The sequence below is a fragment of the Rhinatrema bivittatum genome, chromosome 2, assembly GCF_901001135.1.
Source record: "Rhinatrema bivittatum chromosome 2, aRhiBiv1.1, whole genome shotgun sequence".
NCBI lineage: Eukaryota > Metazoa > Chordata > Amphibia > Gymnophiona > Rhinatrematidae > Rhinatrema > Rhinatrema bivittatum.
In genome coordinates this window covers 526739376-526756547 of record NC_042616.1, presented here as the reverse complement: position 1 = coordinate 526756547, position 17172 = coordinate 526739376, and the positions used below count along the sequence as shown (strand labels likewise).

The 17172-nt window shown below is 38.5% G+C and overlaps 1 protein-coding gene across 2 annotated transcripts in view; it reads right to left on the bottom strand.

Moving 5' to 3' along the window:
* The window catches only part of CARMIL1 (capping protein regulator and myosin 1 linker 1), a 511281-nt gene that overhangs the window by 190041 nt on the left and 304068 nt on the right, over positions 1-17172 (bottom strand). For both annotated transcript variants that reach the window (XM_029590792.1, XM_029590793.1), the window contains exons 16-17: positions 15478-15582; positions 2112-2181 (exon numbers count right to left, since the gene is read on the bottom strand). In XM_029590792.1, the coding sequence (XP_029446652.1) occupies positions 2112-2181; positions 15478-15582 (175 nt within the window). The remainder of the gene's footprint in view (positions 1-2111; positions 2182-15477; positions 15583-17172) is intronic.

The window sequence follows — 17172 nt, the reverse complement described above, 5'->3', positions numbered from 1 at the left end:
TTTTCTGGTTGATACCACAGCAGTGCATGAAAATAATATACATGTTGTAAGTGATATTTTTACTTTAGAACACTGAATGTTCTTTTTCACGTAAAATCTGTTACTATAAATGCATATTTTTAATTGTGGGAAGGATGAGGCTAGGAGTGCGTGTGGTTATAAGGGTCACCTATGACACTGAATATCCTTGCAACAGCCCTAGCTGAACTGTCTCCACAAGAGAAAGCAGAATTCCATCTAAAGCTGTGTGCTACTTTGGGTTAGTAGCTCGCCCCAGTCTCAGCCAGGGCTTAATGTTCTCTTTTTATAAGCCAAAGTAAAAACATGGGTCACTTCTGGTCCCCCCTCCCCTAGAGTCGGGTAGGCAGAGCAGAATCTGGAGAACCATAAAAGCAGCAGACTGTGTAGCCTGCAGTCAGTGGGAAAGCATAAAGTGGTGGGAGAGTTGTGTATAAGTAGAGGCAAGCTACAGGCAGAGGAAGGAAGGGGGTAAAGCCAGGTGAAAGTGCCTATACAATGTTGAGGAGTCTTCTGGTCTGTGGTGACTGTCCTCTGAGAGAAGCAGCTGGCTAAGGAACCAGAGAGTCTCCTAGAGAATGGGATTGAGAAAGGCAGGGGCTGCTGTAGAATGGAAAAGGATTGGCAGCAAACAAGAACTTTAAACCAGGATGCAGCAGTACTGGAACTGGGGGCACTCACTGTGTGAGCGCATAAGCAGGAGCACAACAGTAGCATTTCAGAGGGAGTTTGTGTTTCTGTGTCAGAGTGTGAGAGAGAGACACACACACCCATACACACTGTGAGAGTGTGTGTGGGTATCTTTCTAACGCAGACACACACACAGTCATGGTGTGTGGGTCTTTGTGTTTGAGAAAGAAATGTGTCTGTGTGTGTAAGTATAAGGTTTTTGCAATGTAAAAATCTGCTCGTGACAGAGTGTGATTATATGGCTGATACTAGCTGGCAGCATCACTACTTGCAACTGGCTCAAAAGCCAGACTGAAAATCCAGGATATATCTCTAGAAGAGAAAAAGCAAATGTGTATGGGGCCAACCAGTTTTCATGAATGGAACAGGGGATACAGAGCTCTGCTCATCCCTGGGTCTAGAATGTGCTCAACTTCTTAGTTTATTTTGGAGATGTTTTGGCTCAATTCTACCAGGTTCCAGTGTTGACTTGGCGTGCTTTTAGGAGCTCTTCACACATGTGCTACAGGAAAAGCGCATGAGCAAGTCAGATACCCCATGGGCCAGTGTTCAAAAAATTCCCCAGGCTGACATTTTCCTGCAATCCACCCCTGATAATGACCCAGCTGATTTGCACTCAGTCAGATTAATGCAATTGTCTTCACCAAATCCTTCTTCTATGCTTATTAAGTGAATAAGTTGGTGCTTCCTAAACCTATCCCGGGGCGCCCCCCAACTTGTGGGGTTTTCAGGATATCTGTAATGAATATGCATGAGATAGATTTGCGAACAATAGAGGCAGTGCATTGAAATCTATTTCATGCGTGAGTTTCTTACTGGGTTGTTAAACAGAGGAAATGGTCGATTGAAATCAGATGTGATGATGTTGTCATAACTGTGTAGTCATGTTTTATGTAATTTTAGTCTTATTATTCTTGTGATTTGATTGCCGCCTTGGGTGATTTAACTAAATCAGGGATGTGGGTTATAAATTTGTCAAATAATATCTGCAGTGTGTGTATATATTTTTATTTTACACACACACACACACACAGCAGATATTCTGAAAACTTGACTGGGAGTCCCCCCCAGGATTATTTTGGGAACCATTGTAAAAAGTCAGAATCAAGCAATTTGATATTTAATTTCAAACTTAGAAGAATCTTAGTACAACAAAATAAATGTAGCACCATTAACAGTTTTCATGTATTTCAAAAACCAGGAAACATTTTAGAGAATGACACTCTGCTTAATATACAAGAACAATGACTTTCAAATGGACTATTTCTACAGTCCGATTCTGAAACCACTACTTACATTAGCTCTTTGTTTTTAAATGTGCACCAATATAATGAAGTATGAAAAAAAAAATACAGGTAAGAAACAACTGTTTATCTAAATGTTTGGAAATGGGTGATTTTTACCTCACAGCTGCTGAGATCTAGCGATACCTCTTTCAGGTTAGGGTTACTAGCCAGGCCTAACAAAAGTGCTCTGAAACAAAACCAGGAACGGAGTTACTTAGATACAGCAACATAGTCTACATAAAATATCAACATGCAAATATTATGCAAATATTATGCAAACTTCAGCAACATAGTGCGAGTAACGCTATACAGTTCAGAGGGGGTGACTGTAACCATAAGATGGAATATCTGGAAGGACCACGGAGGCTACAGCCTTGAATTTCTCGAAAGGTTTTCTTCCAGTATGGAATCAAAGGAAGATATTTACCTGTAGAGTTATACACATAGAGAGGTTTTCTGTATTTTATATATATATACACACTGCCTTGTAAAAAGTCTTCACACATTTGTATAGTTTTCACGTTCTGCTGACTAAAAAATACAAGCTAAAACACATAAAAGTAGGAGTTTGTTTCACTGATCTACACAACATATCTACACCACTGTAAGGTCTGGGAGCCAGTGGTGGTTCCCTTCAATCCTAAGTGCGGTTCCTTAACTCTCTTCCAATACATTTTTTTCTCCTTACCGTCTCTGAGGGCTTGCAACCAGTGCTGCCTTCAAATCAGCTGTTATGGTTTTTTTTTCTGGCACTACGCAGTTCTCAGATCCTTTGATTGTATGCTACTGGAAAGCTTGTGCTATTCTTGTGAGATCGTGAGAACAGTGCAAGAGGTTCAGACACTGCATGGCTCAAAGTCACTCAGAGCTATGCGGTGCCAAAAGAAAACAGAACAGCTGCTCCAGAGGTGGTGCTGGCAGCAAGCACCCAGAAGTTTAGAAGAAATTAAACTGGGGGAGGAGCGGTCTTGGAAGAGATGGGGGTAGACAGGATGGTAGAGGTTGACTGGTGGGAGAAGCATGTGGGGGTTGAGACTGGATGAAATAAGTGTATTTGGGTAAGAATGTGCTTTGGAGAGCAATAAATTGGGGGAGAGGTGGGCTGGGGGGGGGGGGGGGCGAGAAAGACCGATTGAGACATAGGAACATCCTGATCTTCCCATCCCATCTCCTCAAAAATTGCCAATGCCAAGATGGCTTAGGAGGCAGGAGACAAGGTTATATCTTCCGGATACAGCAGAGGTGGATCAGTGGCTGATCCCTGGAACCTTGGAGACTTTCATGGTTCCTGGGCCTGCGTGGAGGATAAGCTCTCCTCACCATGGGAATGTTTTGGAGGATTCAAGGAGGCTATCAGAATGTCCTTACTCCCAGTATCACTCAGCAGTAGAGACAGATGTAGATGCTAATGGAGCTCCATAATGCCAGTACCAAAGAAGCAAAACCTTTTGCTTTCTTCGGGTGGAAATAGATTAAGGCCAATCTCCATAGTCTTTTAAGTCAAGGATATCTGTACAGCTCCTAGGTCCCTGGATGTGTCAAACTTAGTTATGAAGCACATCTCCATGAATTCTAGATAGAAGTGTTATCCTCAAGGAGTCATGGTTCTGTAGAAGGGAGCACCTCGCAACATCATGGTCCTCCTCCAGGCAAAAGCACACATTTTATTAATGTTTTTGATGAACATTTTCTGTGCTCCACCTATAATTTAAGATAACGTGGGTATAAATGTTTGTTTAAAAAATATATATATATATTATGGAGGTCAGTCATAGACATGTGTTTGAACTGGGGGCATCTGCTGAAGACGCTGGCCTTCATATCCTTTTTGGGTACTGGATGAAAAAACAAGGCAGCAAAATCAAATAACTCAACTTTCAAAAAATGTCTGATACCGCTTGGTGTACTGATACTGATGCTGACTGAAGCCATTGAAAAAAGGAAAATTTACCAAAATGAACATAAGAGCATAAGAAGTTGCCATACAGGGTTAGAACAAGGGTCCATCAATCCCAGCATCCTGTTTCCAACAGTGGCTAATCCAGGTTACAAGTAACTGGCAAATACCCAAACATTAAGTGGATCCCAGCTACTAATAACAGTAACAGCAGTGGCTATTCCCTAAGTCAACTTCATTAATAGTAATTTATGGACTTCTCCTCCAGGAACTTATCCAAATCTTTTTTAAACCCAGCTACACTAACTGCCCTAACCACATCCTCTGGCAAAAAATGTAGAGCTTAATTGTGCACTGAGTGAAAAAATTTTCTACGATTTGTTTTAAATATACTATTTGCTAACTTTATGGAGTGCCTCCAGTCCTCCTATTATCCGAAAGAGTAAATAACTGATTCACATTTACCTGTTCTAGACCTCTCATGATTTTACAGACCTGTATCATATCCCCCCTCAGCCTTCTCTTGTTCAAGTTGAACAGCCCTAACATCTTAAGCCTTTTCTCAGAGGGGAGCCATTCCATCCCCTTTTATCATTTTGGTTGCCCTTCTCTCTACCTTCTCCATCGCAACTATATCTTTTTTGAGATGTGGCGACCAGAATTGTACACAGTATTCAAGGTGCGGTCTTCACCATGGAACGCTACAGAGGCATTATGACATTTTACATTTTATTCACCTTCCTAATAATTCCCTTCCTAATATTTCCTAACATAGTTTGATTTTTTAACTGCCATAGCACACTGAGCCGATAATTTCAATGTTCACTATGACATCTAGATCTTTTTCCTGGCTGGTAACTCCTAATATGGAACCTAACATTGTGTAACTAAAGTATGGGTTATTTTTCCTATATGCATCACCTTGTAAATGCTCCAGAAACTTATCTAGAGTGACTAGAGGAAAACAAAAGTCTTATGGGGCCTTGCGATTACAGTTCTTGTTGATTTAGAAGAAAAAAAACCTCTGATGAGCAGGAGAGAGAAAAATTGAACTGCACACTGTGGGCTCTATAGAAACAAAGAAGTGAATGAATGGCCCCATGTGGTGGACATGTGGAGATATAGCATGCTGAAAGTTCTTAGAAACTCTAGAGCAGAGGCTCCCAAACCTGTCCTGGGGACCCCTCAGCCAGTCAGGTTTTCAGGATATTCACACTGAATATGCATGAGATGAAATTTGCATGCTATGGAGGTAATACATGTTCAATTTGAAAATTATCCCACCAAACCTGTTAATTTGTGTGAAGGAAATTTTCAGAAAAATGTGTGCGCATCCTTTAGAAAATCCAAATCTCTTCTCAACTCCAACCCTGGAAGCACGTTTGCTCAGACTGGGTGAACTTGCGCACATTCAGGACATTTATAAGTCTACCCGAATACTGGGCAGGCAATGTTATAACAAGCTGGATATGTTCTCAAGATAGATTTAGCAAATATTGACTTGATTGAAGGATGTCAGTGGAAGATCACTGCTACAACATAACTGATGGGCGTGCTGGAAGCCAAAGACTGCAGACCTTGTTGAGTTGATGGCAAGTCATTCCAAGGACTAATTTGTTTCCTCTTACAGAACCTGGTGCTTGTGAGAAGTCTATCATCAAGAAGAATGAAAACTTAAGAGCTCCATATATATATGTTCACAAAACAAGTGCCAAAAGAGCATGGACAACAGTACAACCTTCACTACACTGCTATGCCAATGTGTTAGGAGCTTGTTCTGAATGGATTGTTTCTAGCAGGAAGAGAGTAATCTTGTTTTCATTCACATTCAACTCTGGGGCTGCTTCACTGATAATGCCAATCAAGGTGCCTTATTTTGCTAATTCTGATGCTTGTTTTAGTAACGTGGACTTCAGTAATAAGAATTCTCACTGTAACCTAAAAACTGCAGTCAATATTTCCTACTGACTCTTGAATATGATAAAAGTAATTTAAAGGTGAACCTTGACCTGGGATTTTGTGTCTTGACTGGGAAGCCATCATTCTTGGATATATTAACTTAGTTTAAAAAAAAATATCTTCACAGTAGTGAGCCTTACAAATACATTGTGTCCAACCAATATGTAAAGTAAAAATGTTTTCAGCGTTATATTATGACCATCATTTGTATAGCACATGCTAGATGTACACAGCACTGTACAGAGTAATTTTCAAAATGATTTTCACAGGCAGTATGCACATAAAAGTATGTCCACAACCTGATTATGCACATACGTTTATGTCCACAAAAAAACAGAAAATAGGCAATCCAGGGACAGAGTTGAATTCACATGCAATACGTTTGATTTTAAAAAAGTATGCACATAAATTATCGCACACAATTTATGCCCTGCAAGGATCAGGTGTAATTTTGTATGGATTTGTGTACATTTTTAGGGATAATTTTCAAAGCGAACTTGTGCACACAGCAGCCGCATAAGTTCCTTGCAATGTTACAAAATTACCCTCACATCTGAAGTGCCTACTCCTTGGAGTTTATGATCTAGGAAAGACAAATACACGAGACACACAAGGAAAAACAAGAGGCTATTTTGTTAAGGCGGCAAGGCCTTGACTGAGAAGATTTACGATAGGTGAGAATAAATTCAGGAGGGGGAGAGGGTAAACAATTTAGCAGCATTTCTATTCCCAAGATAATATTTCTGTGTTTGAGATGTCAGCAGGCCAGTGAGAAGTCCACAGTCAATTATATAACGAATTAAAAGAAGAGGAGAAACAAAATCTATTTAAGTTCAGAACATGTGAGCTGTTAGTAGCAAAAAGTAAGTAAATACCTTTAAAACGTTTAAGGACCCAAGCTTGGAGAACGAAAGGTCCAAAGGTAGTGGGTTTTCTCTATAGATTGTTCATAGTCAGTCAAGTCCCTTCTTCACTCGTTAGCCTTACAAAAAGATTTTTTTATTCTTCTACTTTGCTTGCTCTCTTTTAACCAATTATAATTTTGGCAGCCTTACTCTGGTTTTCGCTCTGCCATCTGAAATACTCATGAATTTAGATTCTGTCTTTCACTCTACTGCTAGTCTTTGTTTCAGATTTAGTTGCCATGGCACTGGCACCTAGTAGAAAATTGCTGGCATGCTGAATATACTAACACAAGACTAATTTACTGTGGAACTTCAGAGACAGCAAATAGGAGAAACGCCTCACCTGAACCAGAAACAGTGTCATGTATTATAAGTGTTCTCTCAATTTTTTTTCTGAACATATTCCTGGTAAATTTTAGAAAAGTAAAAAATGTAAACAGTCTAGAACATCTGGAAGTATGAGCCGCTTTGAAGTCTTTCTGTTGACTAAATGTTGCGAACAACGAAGATGTCATTAGAAAGCACTGGAGTTCTAAACTAATGCAATGAGCTCCAGAAGTTCAAGCCAATGCTGAAGCCTTCAAAGCTATCTCATTTGTTTAGGGGCAAGGACGTTATCGCTGTGAGCCAAAATAGATATTGAAAGACTTGGTGGCAAACATCAGATCTAGTACATCTTCCACAGGTCAAACAGCCATTTCTGAAACCTGGCTGAATGAAAAGATAACGTACTCCTAAACCAAATTTCCCACCCTAACTATGATGATTTCATTTTCCTAGACCTAAAAGAAAAGGTGGGGGTTTATTAATTTATAAAAAAGAACTTAAGCTAGAACCTTACAAAGTAGAGATTAACCCTCCCTGTGATGTGGCAATTTTAAAATCTCCTCAATTAAACACAGGACTGGTCTATTGTCCTCCAGGTATACTCCAAAACGATTGCTCACCACTGACTGAATTATTCACTAAGGTGTTTCCATCACCAGATTTTACCTTAATTGTAGAAGACTTTCACAGGCTGCAGTTCTTGGTGTTTTATCTACATGGAGGTTAAAAGTTTCTAGAGACAATGGAAGCTTTGGGATGGTCCCAATTTGTTTCTAAAGTTACTCATAAAGCAGGACATCTTCTAGACCTAATATTTGCCAATACCAGGAACTGCCTAATCAATACTTCTCACACCATATTGCCCTGGTCTGATCACCAATTAATAAAGGCGGAAATAACCTTCCTCAACCCAATTCATAAAAGTATAAAGGATAATCACACTTTTACCTTCAGGAAAAAGATGAGACATGGGTACTTGCAGAATCATTAGAAAATAAGCTACATGAACTAAATCAAGCCAATGCCTCCTCGGCATTTGATTCCTGGGATCAGATTGTCAATGACATAGCTGAAAACCGCAGTCTGGTCCAGATGAAAACTATTAACAAAGGAATACCTCTAAACAAATGAAACCCTGGTACAATGATGATTTAAGATGCATTAAACAGAACCTTAGAAAAGTGGAGAAACAATGGTGGAAATGTCAATCTTCTGAATCCCTAGGAAAATATAAATCTCTCCTAACAAAATGTTGCGCACTAATCAATAAAACTAAAAAAGATTACTATGCTAAACAGATTCACGGCATCAATTCTAAATTGATGTTGTTAAACATTTAATTAAGGACCTGTCATCTTCCATGTCAAGAAACTATAACTTCTCTAAGGCTGTTTGCAATAAATATGCCACGTACGTTTTTGATAAAATCAATAGGTTAAAAACTCGATTCCCTATCTGTTCCCCCTAAAAAAGCACCTGAAGATTCACATGGCCTGGTTAAGTGGTCCATGTCCAACAGAGTAACTAATCTCAAAATTAGTCAAATCATTGCTAAAATTAATCTTGCCAGTCACCCACGTAACATAGAAACATAGAAACATAGAAATGACGGCAGAAGAAGACCAAACGGCCCATCCAGTCTGCCCAGCAAGCTTCACACATTTTTTCTCTCATACTTATCTGTTTCTTTTAGCTCTTGGTTCTATTTCCCTTCCTCCCCCACCATTAATGTAGAGAGCAGTGATGGAGCTGCATCCAAGTGAAATATCAAGCTTGATTAGTTAGGGGGTAGTAGGGGTAGTAACCGCCGCAATAAGCAAGCTACACCCATGCTTATTTGTTTTAACCCAGACTATGTTATACAGCCCTTATTGGTTGTTTTTCTTCTCCCCTGCCGTTGAAGCAGAGAGCTATGCTGGATATGCATCTAAAGTGAAGTATCAGGCACATTTGGTTTGGGGTAGTAACCGCCGTAACAAGCCAGCTACTCCCCGCTTTGTGAGTGTGAATCCTTTTTTCTTCTCCCCTGCCGTTGAAGCTATGCTGGGTATGCGTGAAGTATCAGTTTTTCTTCTCCCCTGCCGTTGGAGCAGAGAGCTATGCTGGATATGCATCTAAAGTGAAGTATCAGGCACATTTGGTTTGGGGTAGTAACCGCCGTAACAAGCCAGCTACTCCCCGCTTTGTGAGTGTGAATCCTTTTTTTCTTCTCCCCTGCCGTTGAAGCTATGCTGGGTATGCGTGAAGTATCAGTTTTTCTTCACCCCTGCCGTTGAAGCAGAGAGCTATGCTGGATGTGCATCGAAAGTGAAGTATCAGGCACATTTGGTTTGGGGTAGTAACCGCCGTAACAAGCCAGCTACTCCCAGCTTTGTGAGTGCAAATCCTTTTTTCCACATTTCCTCTTGCTGTTGAAGCTTAGAGTGATGTTGGAGTCACAGTAACCATGTGTATGTTTATTGAATAAGGGTATTGTGTCCAGGCAGTAGCCTGGACACAATACCCATTTCCAGCCAGTTCTGACAATCACAACCATAATTAGATATTCTCTTCCCATATCAATTTGGATTTAGAAAACATCGTTCAACTGAGTCATTACTCCTCTCATTAATGGACTGTTTTACGAGGGTTTGATGCTGATGAATCTTATTTTCTCGTGCTAATTGAAGGCAGTGTTCTCTTACTTTCTATCAAATAGAACATTCCAAGTCAAATTGGGCAATCTCTTATCTGATACTTTCCATATTCTTACAGGTGACCCTCGAGGTTCAGCCCTCTCAGCAACACTATTCAATATTTATATGCTCCCACTGTGTAAACTACTAGTGGATTTAGGAATTACGTTCTTCTTGTATGCTGATGACATACAGTTTTACATTCCATTCTCCAAATCATTTGAAAATACAGTATCGACACTTTAACCTATATGAAAGGTATACAGCAGGAACTATTGCAACTTAAACTACAATTAAACCCTAAAAAGAGTGAAATCATTTGGTTACATAGAAACTCTTCAACAGTTAAGCCACTGGCTCTAGACATGGGTAATTTTCAAATTACTCCCTCAAATCAAGTACAGAATTTAGGTACTCAGCTAGATGAGAGCCTTACTATGAAAAAGCACATCAATAAATTAACTCCTTATTACTTGCTCTTCCCGCATGTCTCCTAATGCCATTACAATTATTACAAAATGCCTCAGCAAGACTTTTGTTAGGAAATTTGACCACATCACACCCTCGCTGATTTCACTGCACTGGCGGGCAGTACTATCCTGAATCTATTTTAAAGTATTAACGTTAATATTCAAAATCATTCATTCCAGTAACACCGGCGTAAAAAGAGTGACATTACAACCACACACACCACAGCGAACACTAAGATCTCAAAATAAAGGACTACTGACTGTCCCCACAATACGGATTACACATCCGACTCAAGTAAGAGATTGTGCGTTTTCCATAGCGGGTCCAAACCTTTGGAGTTCCCTACCTGAGATGTTATGTTTGATACTAGACAGAAAGATTCAAATGTGAGCTAAAAACATGGCTATTCAAAAATGCATACAACCAAACTTAAAACATCAGAATGTAGAGATCTACAATAACAAGAAGGATAAGAGATACTAACTGAAGCATGAGAAATAAATTTAATGAGATAATGTAAAATCTCAATACAATGTACTGACTAAATTGTGAAATTTGTGATATCTTATTTGCTGTAATTCTTGTCTTATGTCCTAGATCTTTAGTAATATGTATTGGAACATGTTATTTGATAGATGTTAATGCCTTTTTATGAATACTACCCTCTGTAACCTGTCATTATTTGCTGATTATAATTATAAATGCTACCTTTGTAAACTGTTGTTGTGATCTTCACATGGAACGACAGTATATAAAATGTCTGAATAAGTAAAATAAATTTCCCTCTGTTTTCCCTAATTTATTTGTCTGATTAATGTCAGATCAATTACGAGTAAAACTGCAGTTTATCATGATCTTTTAGTAAATGATCAGTAAGATATTCTATGAACAACGAAAACCTAGATTTTAGATACTGACCATGTTTTACTGACTCAGTTGCGTCCTAATTTTTCTCTCTTCCCAAAACCTCACTTACACAGAAGAGGATGTGATCTTCTACTAAGAGTAAAGAATTCTCTCTTTATCGCATGTTAATCTTGAGATCTCTGTTACTTTTGAGGTTTTGTGTGTGTGTGCACGTGCATGTGTGTGTGTGTGAGATAAATTCTGGGGAATTTGTTTATTTTATTGACCTCCTTAGGTACGTACTGTCAACTACTCTGCAGTGCCTGATGTGTTAATAGAAATCAAGCTAGAATTGAACATCATTGTAATTTTGAGGGATTCTAATCTCTATGTTGATGAGATTCCATTACCTGCCCCATGTGAGGTTTTCTAAGCAGCCATGTTGGCCATTGGATGAGACTTTGGACTGTCTTTTAGGATTCAGGTGAAAGCAGCTGAGAAGATTTTTCAAGCTACATATGCTCTGTAGACTTAAGCCATTTTTGGACCATAATGGTTTTCACACAGTACTTCAGTCTTGTTTTAGTTCGGGATTATTGCAATTCGATATACTTAGGTCTCCCTGCTTCCACCTGGAATGCTTTACAAATAATCCAGAACTCCACTGCACTGATCCTCACACGATAAAGACATTGTGAACGTATACCTCCAGTATTGTTTGCATTTCACTGGTTGCCAATTAAATGGAGACTAAGGTACAAACTGTTAACATATATTCATAAGGCGCTGAGTAGAAGGGCTCCTCAGTGTATTAGAGATTTGCAGACCAGAAAGAAACCTAAGATCCGCTGGTCGTTGCCTGCTGGATGTACTTACGGTTTGATCAGTTCAACTGGCAGAGTCACGTGAGAGGTTAATTACCATAGCAGGCCCTGTACTATGGAATTGGCTGAGTCTCTTTGGACAGATTCATGTTTCAGGAGTTTTACAAAAATCTTTGAAGACATTTATTTAGTGAGGCATTTAATCTGAATGAATAGATGGCAAGAAGTACGTCTGTGGTTTGTTTGCTGGTAGGAAATAGTTATGCATTTCACCACCTGTAAGTTTAGGATGCCACCTGTTTGTTTAGAAAGACTGAGCTCTTCTATTTTATTGCCTTACTTTGCATGTGATTTTATTTCTTTTTAATCTGTGAATGTGTTTTGGTTGTAAGCTGCTTAGAACAATATCTAAGGCAGTATAAACATTTTTAAAATAAATAAAAATGGATGCAGCCTTCAGCTCTGGTCTTCAAAAGGCAGGCTCTCTCACTACCCAAAATAAATATTAAGACAATTTTACATGCAAAGTGCTTACTGTCTGTCTGTTTTTATTTCTCAGGAATCTTTCTTCTCTTCCTTTTTTTTTTTTTAAAACATGCATCTTGTTTGGAAGATATGTCTCCAAAAATCAAGCACTTGAGGGATAACCAGGACAAAATTTTAGGTGCTTCTTAAACTTCTCAATACAATAATAAAACAGGCAGGAGGCAACCAGCTTGAACTAGCGAGCTTGGATAAGATGTGTGCTATTAACTGATATACTATTTTTTGTTTTATTAAACTTTATTTTAAAAAAATATCATTGCATATATGCTCATATTAAAAAAAACTAGAGAGGCACTACTATCACAAAGCTAAGGTGAAAAGATGGAGTGACAGAACTCTATGACCAAAAAAATACCAAATGATAAATCAGCAGCACTGGCCTCTTCAAACACAAGAGAGACTCAGCACAGAACCCCATAGACAAGGGATTTTAAAGCTGTGAGAGGCTCTCAGCAAACAGAACATTGCAGAGGAGTATGCAGTAGAGTGTAAAAATTTAGGCGACTCCTGGTCAAACTGCATGTTTCAATGAATCTCTACATGGTACAAAGTTAAGCAGGACACCTTTCCGCAAATTAAAATGCATAATTACTATTTCAGTTTTACACAGATTCAAATTAAGAAAACAGTAAATATGGCAAAAGTAAAAGAATGGACACCTTTTCATTCAGGACTGTGTAACACCTCCTTTGGCAGAAATAACAGTTCCAAATGTTTCCTGTAGCCATCTAACGGTCTTTCTGTCCTTATGTTTATAATTTTTTTTCACTCTTCCAGCTCAGGAATATTCTTAGGTCTCCTTGCATGTGCTACATGTTTTGAGATCTGCCCATAGATTTTCAATATTCAAGCTTGGGGACAACAAAGATCATTCCACAACCTTTATCTTATAAGTACTTTATGGTAGATTTTGAAGTATGTTTTGGATTGTTGTCTTGCTGAAATATACATTCTCTTTTCGGCTTCAACTTCTTCATTGGCCCTGGGACATTAGCTTTTAGGATATGTTGATATTTAGTTGAATCAATTCTTCCTTCTATCTGCACAATATTTCCTGTGCCACTGCTGTCACATAAACCTAATACATAATAGATCCACCCCTCCCCCCGGCTTATAACAGTTGGCAAAGGGTAACTATTATTCAACTGCTTCATCCTTTTTTCTACAAATATAATCAGTGCAAAGCATTTTGTTCCCAAAAGATTCTGGCTTATCAAGGTTTTGTTCTGAATACTTTAGACAATGACCTTTGTAATGAAGTCTAGAAAAGATTTCCTTCTGATAACTCTCCCATGTAGATCATTGTTGCATAACCAACACTGTGCTGTGAACCTGTGGACAACTATTCCAGTGGAAGCTTAACTTTACAGCAGGCAATTTGCAGAAATCGGTGGGTTCTGTTTTGCAGATCTGACTAGCTTTCTGGCAGTTCTATCAGACATTTTTCTTTGTCTTCCAGATCTTGCCCTGACCTCAACAGTTCCATGTAGCTTCCATTTCTTTACAATGTTTCTGACAGTTGAAATTGCTAGCTAGACATGTTTAGATAGCCTGAACTGTAAGAGTGAATTATCTTGATTTTCAAATGTTCAGATAGCAGCTTAGAGGATCCTATGGTTGTTGAATCAGTGTCAGAGTATTTGTTAAATCATGGAATTGTATTCAGACTAATTCAAGGCCTAATGAGCAGGTCACTGTTTTGTGCCTTAAGGTTTTTTAAAAAATCAACTAGAAGGATTACCAAACTTTTGCACATCATGTTCACTGTTTTATTAACTTGCCATTTGTATGCTTCTATTTCTTTCTGCTGTCTGTGAGACTTGGCAAGGTTTTGATGATGCTGGTATTCTACTGGTTGTAGGCATCGCTGTGTATGTTTTCTTGTTTTGTTTTAGTTTATGTTTTTGTTATAAGATTGTGCATGTTTTACTTGGAATCCACTTAGAAGTTCTACATAAGCAGCATATAAGAATCCCAAACTTGAGCTTATCAGAAAGGTTTTCCAAGTATACTGTTCCCTAAACATCACTAGCTGTTAAAGAACAAAGTTTAACTCTTCAAGGAGCTTCATTCATTTTTTGCACATGGGAAAAACCTTGCTACCTCAACCATGCTTTTCATAGAGCCTCAAAACTTTAGGGATAGTACCAGATATTGCTCTACATTGGCTGAGGGTTTTTTTATGCATCACATTCAGTAATTGATTAACATTTTTCTTCTTCTAATGCAAAATCCTTTCCAAATCTTCAATTGCACATTCAATTATATAATAAAAAACAGACAGCAATAATACCAAAAATATTTGCAATGAACTGCAATTCCAATTACTCATAATTCTCAGAAGCAAATTGCTTTGCACTATTGCTCAACTTGGCTGCTACTCTGTAAAGAGAATGAGTAAAAAGACAAGTACCTTGGCTAATATAGGGGTCAATACTCAGCAGCATTTAGCGGGTACTTACAATTTATCCATCTAAATGCTGACTTTTCAATATTTCCCCCACTTACCTGGCTAAAATTTAGCTCCAGGACAGATCTGAGTTAGCTGCCCACATTATCCAGCTAACTCTGATACTCAAAGTTAGTCGGATAATTTATCTGGCTAACTTTAGTCATGCCATAAAGTAGCCAGAGAAACTTATCCAACCATGAAGTTAGCTGGATAAATTTGTCCAGCTAACTTTACAATCCAGTCAGTGACTGAATATCACCCCCATAGTGTCTGTATGCATTTTCCTCCCTTTTTGGCACCCTCTCTCTTTGTAAAGATCTTGGATTGATCTCAGGAGACTAGAGAGTAAAAATACTCTAACATTAAGCACTGAGACTACTAGGTGATTTTTCAAAGGTAAATTTTAGTAATAATTTGTATATTAAATTTCTTAACTGAGATGAAATAAGAAACCACCAATCTCTAAATTCTACATACAAAAGATAAAAGTGAAAAGGAGGCTGATCATGTGTGGCATTTCTTCTGCAGAGCTGCTACTGTAAAGAGAATGCTTTATAACACAAGATGCAAGAGAGACTTACTTTAAGGGCTCAGAAGGGAGTTTAGTACCAGACAGATTAATCTGCATCAAAGCAAGTGAACTGCTGAAAAACTGTTTGAAAGACTGGGGAACTTCTTTTCCCTTCCTGAAAATAAAAAATAAAAAAAAATGAATTCCTGAACACTTCCTGCTCATTATAACAACACTTTGTGTGTCTCTTTATAACACAATCCTTCATGTCAAGCTTAAAGGGACATAAAAAAAACCACATTCATAATTAGGCCACTGCTGCAGTGAATGGTTGTGGTCTGAGTTCCATACAGAGACGTGCAGACCAAACAATAACCTTATCAACATAATATTTATTTCTAGCAAACTAATTTTAACAAAATAGATCACACATTTTGCTAATAACATGTCAGGCCCCTCTCCAATATGTGTGGTCAAAGGTTTGCATCAGTCTTTTTGCATTATTGTGTTCCTACAAGACTTATGAAGCCATTTATTGAACCACATACTTCCATGAATGTTACTATTATACCTCATCGTGTTAGTCTGCTGTAGCAAAAAAATGACAGGAGTCGGGTGGCACCTTATAGACTAACCAATTTATTGAAGCATGAGCTTTTGAGGACAGTGTCCTTTTTGCCAGACCTCATCAAACCTGTAAAGCCTTTAGTGTGCCAGTCACTATATTGGACTGTTTGCATTCCTAATTTCAATCTGTGTCTGCTATAGTGTGTTTGCCTTATCTCCTGTGTCTTGCAGTGTGTACTGATGGCATGCAAAGTAACTTCTCAGGGCAGAACTTTGTTTTATTGTAGTGACTATGGTACATACCCCAAAAGACTCTCCTACAGGCAATTGCATCTACATTCTACAAAACTTCCACATAAGTTTTCCTTTCTGGCCGGTGAATCCGCAGACGTGCATCACCTGGGGATTTCTGAGGATGACTAGATTGCTCTGGTCAATTCACGATTTCCTTTCTTGCAAAAGCCATAGTAAGATGAGGTAAGAAATGTTTAAAAACAGTCCTACCCTCCCCGTGCCCTGAACAATAGTTTAATATTTGCACATGGGTAGCAAGACTCCCATTTTAGCAAATATTTTACAGCCATAAATATTTTTTTAAAGCGTCAGTCCCCCTCGGAGCACTCAGTTTTCTTAATTGTTGGGTTCTATGCTGCAAACAAATGTGAACCCAATAAGTGTAAGAATAATCAAAACAATATATAGTGAATCTCACTTGCAAACGAATGTTCAAGGAGGGAAAAAGAAAAAACGCAGCAATATTCAATTGATTATTAGATGCCCATCATATAGTACTAGGGCTGCATATAGCTTTCCCATTAATGTACTGTGAGTTGTAAACACTTTTTTTTTAGAGCATTTTTTTTCCTCTTGCATATAAAACAAAAATTCGTTTGCACTTATCTTTTGCTAAATCTTCCAGGAAAAAAGCCACAAATATGTGGAAACAGCGTAAGCATCTCAAACTGTCGCTGTGTATCTCATACTCTTTACCTTGTTCTATACTGTAACAATAAAAACAGAATCTGCCACAGCCAGCAATGTCTTAGACAACTATAAGGTCCTTCTGTTTCATTAGCTGACCAAGACTCACCTTTATTTCTGTTCCTCCTTTACTCTATAGGCCAAATTTGAGTTCTGGCAAAAAAGTAAGGCACCAAATGTGCAACATGCCTGTTCATTAGCTAACAATTATGAAATA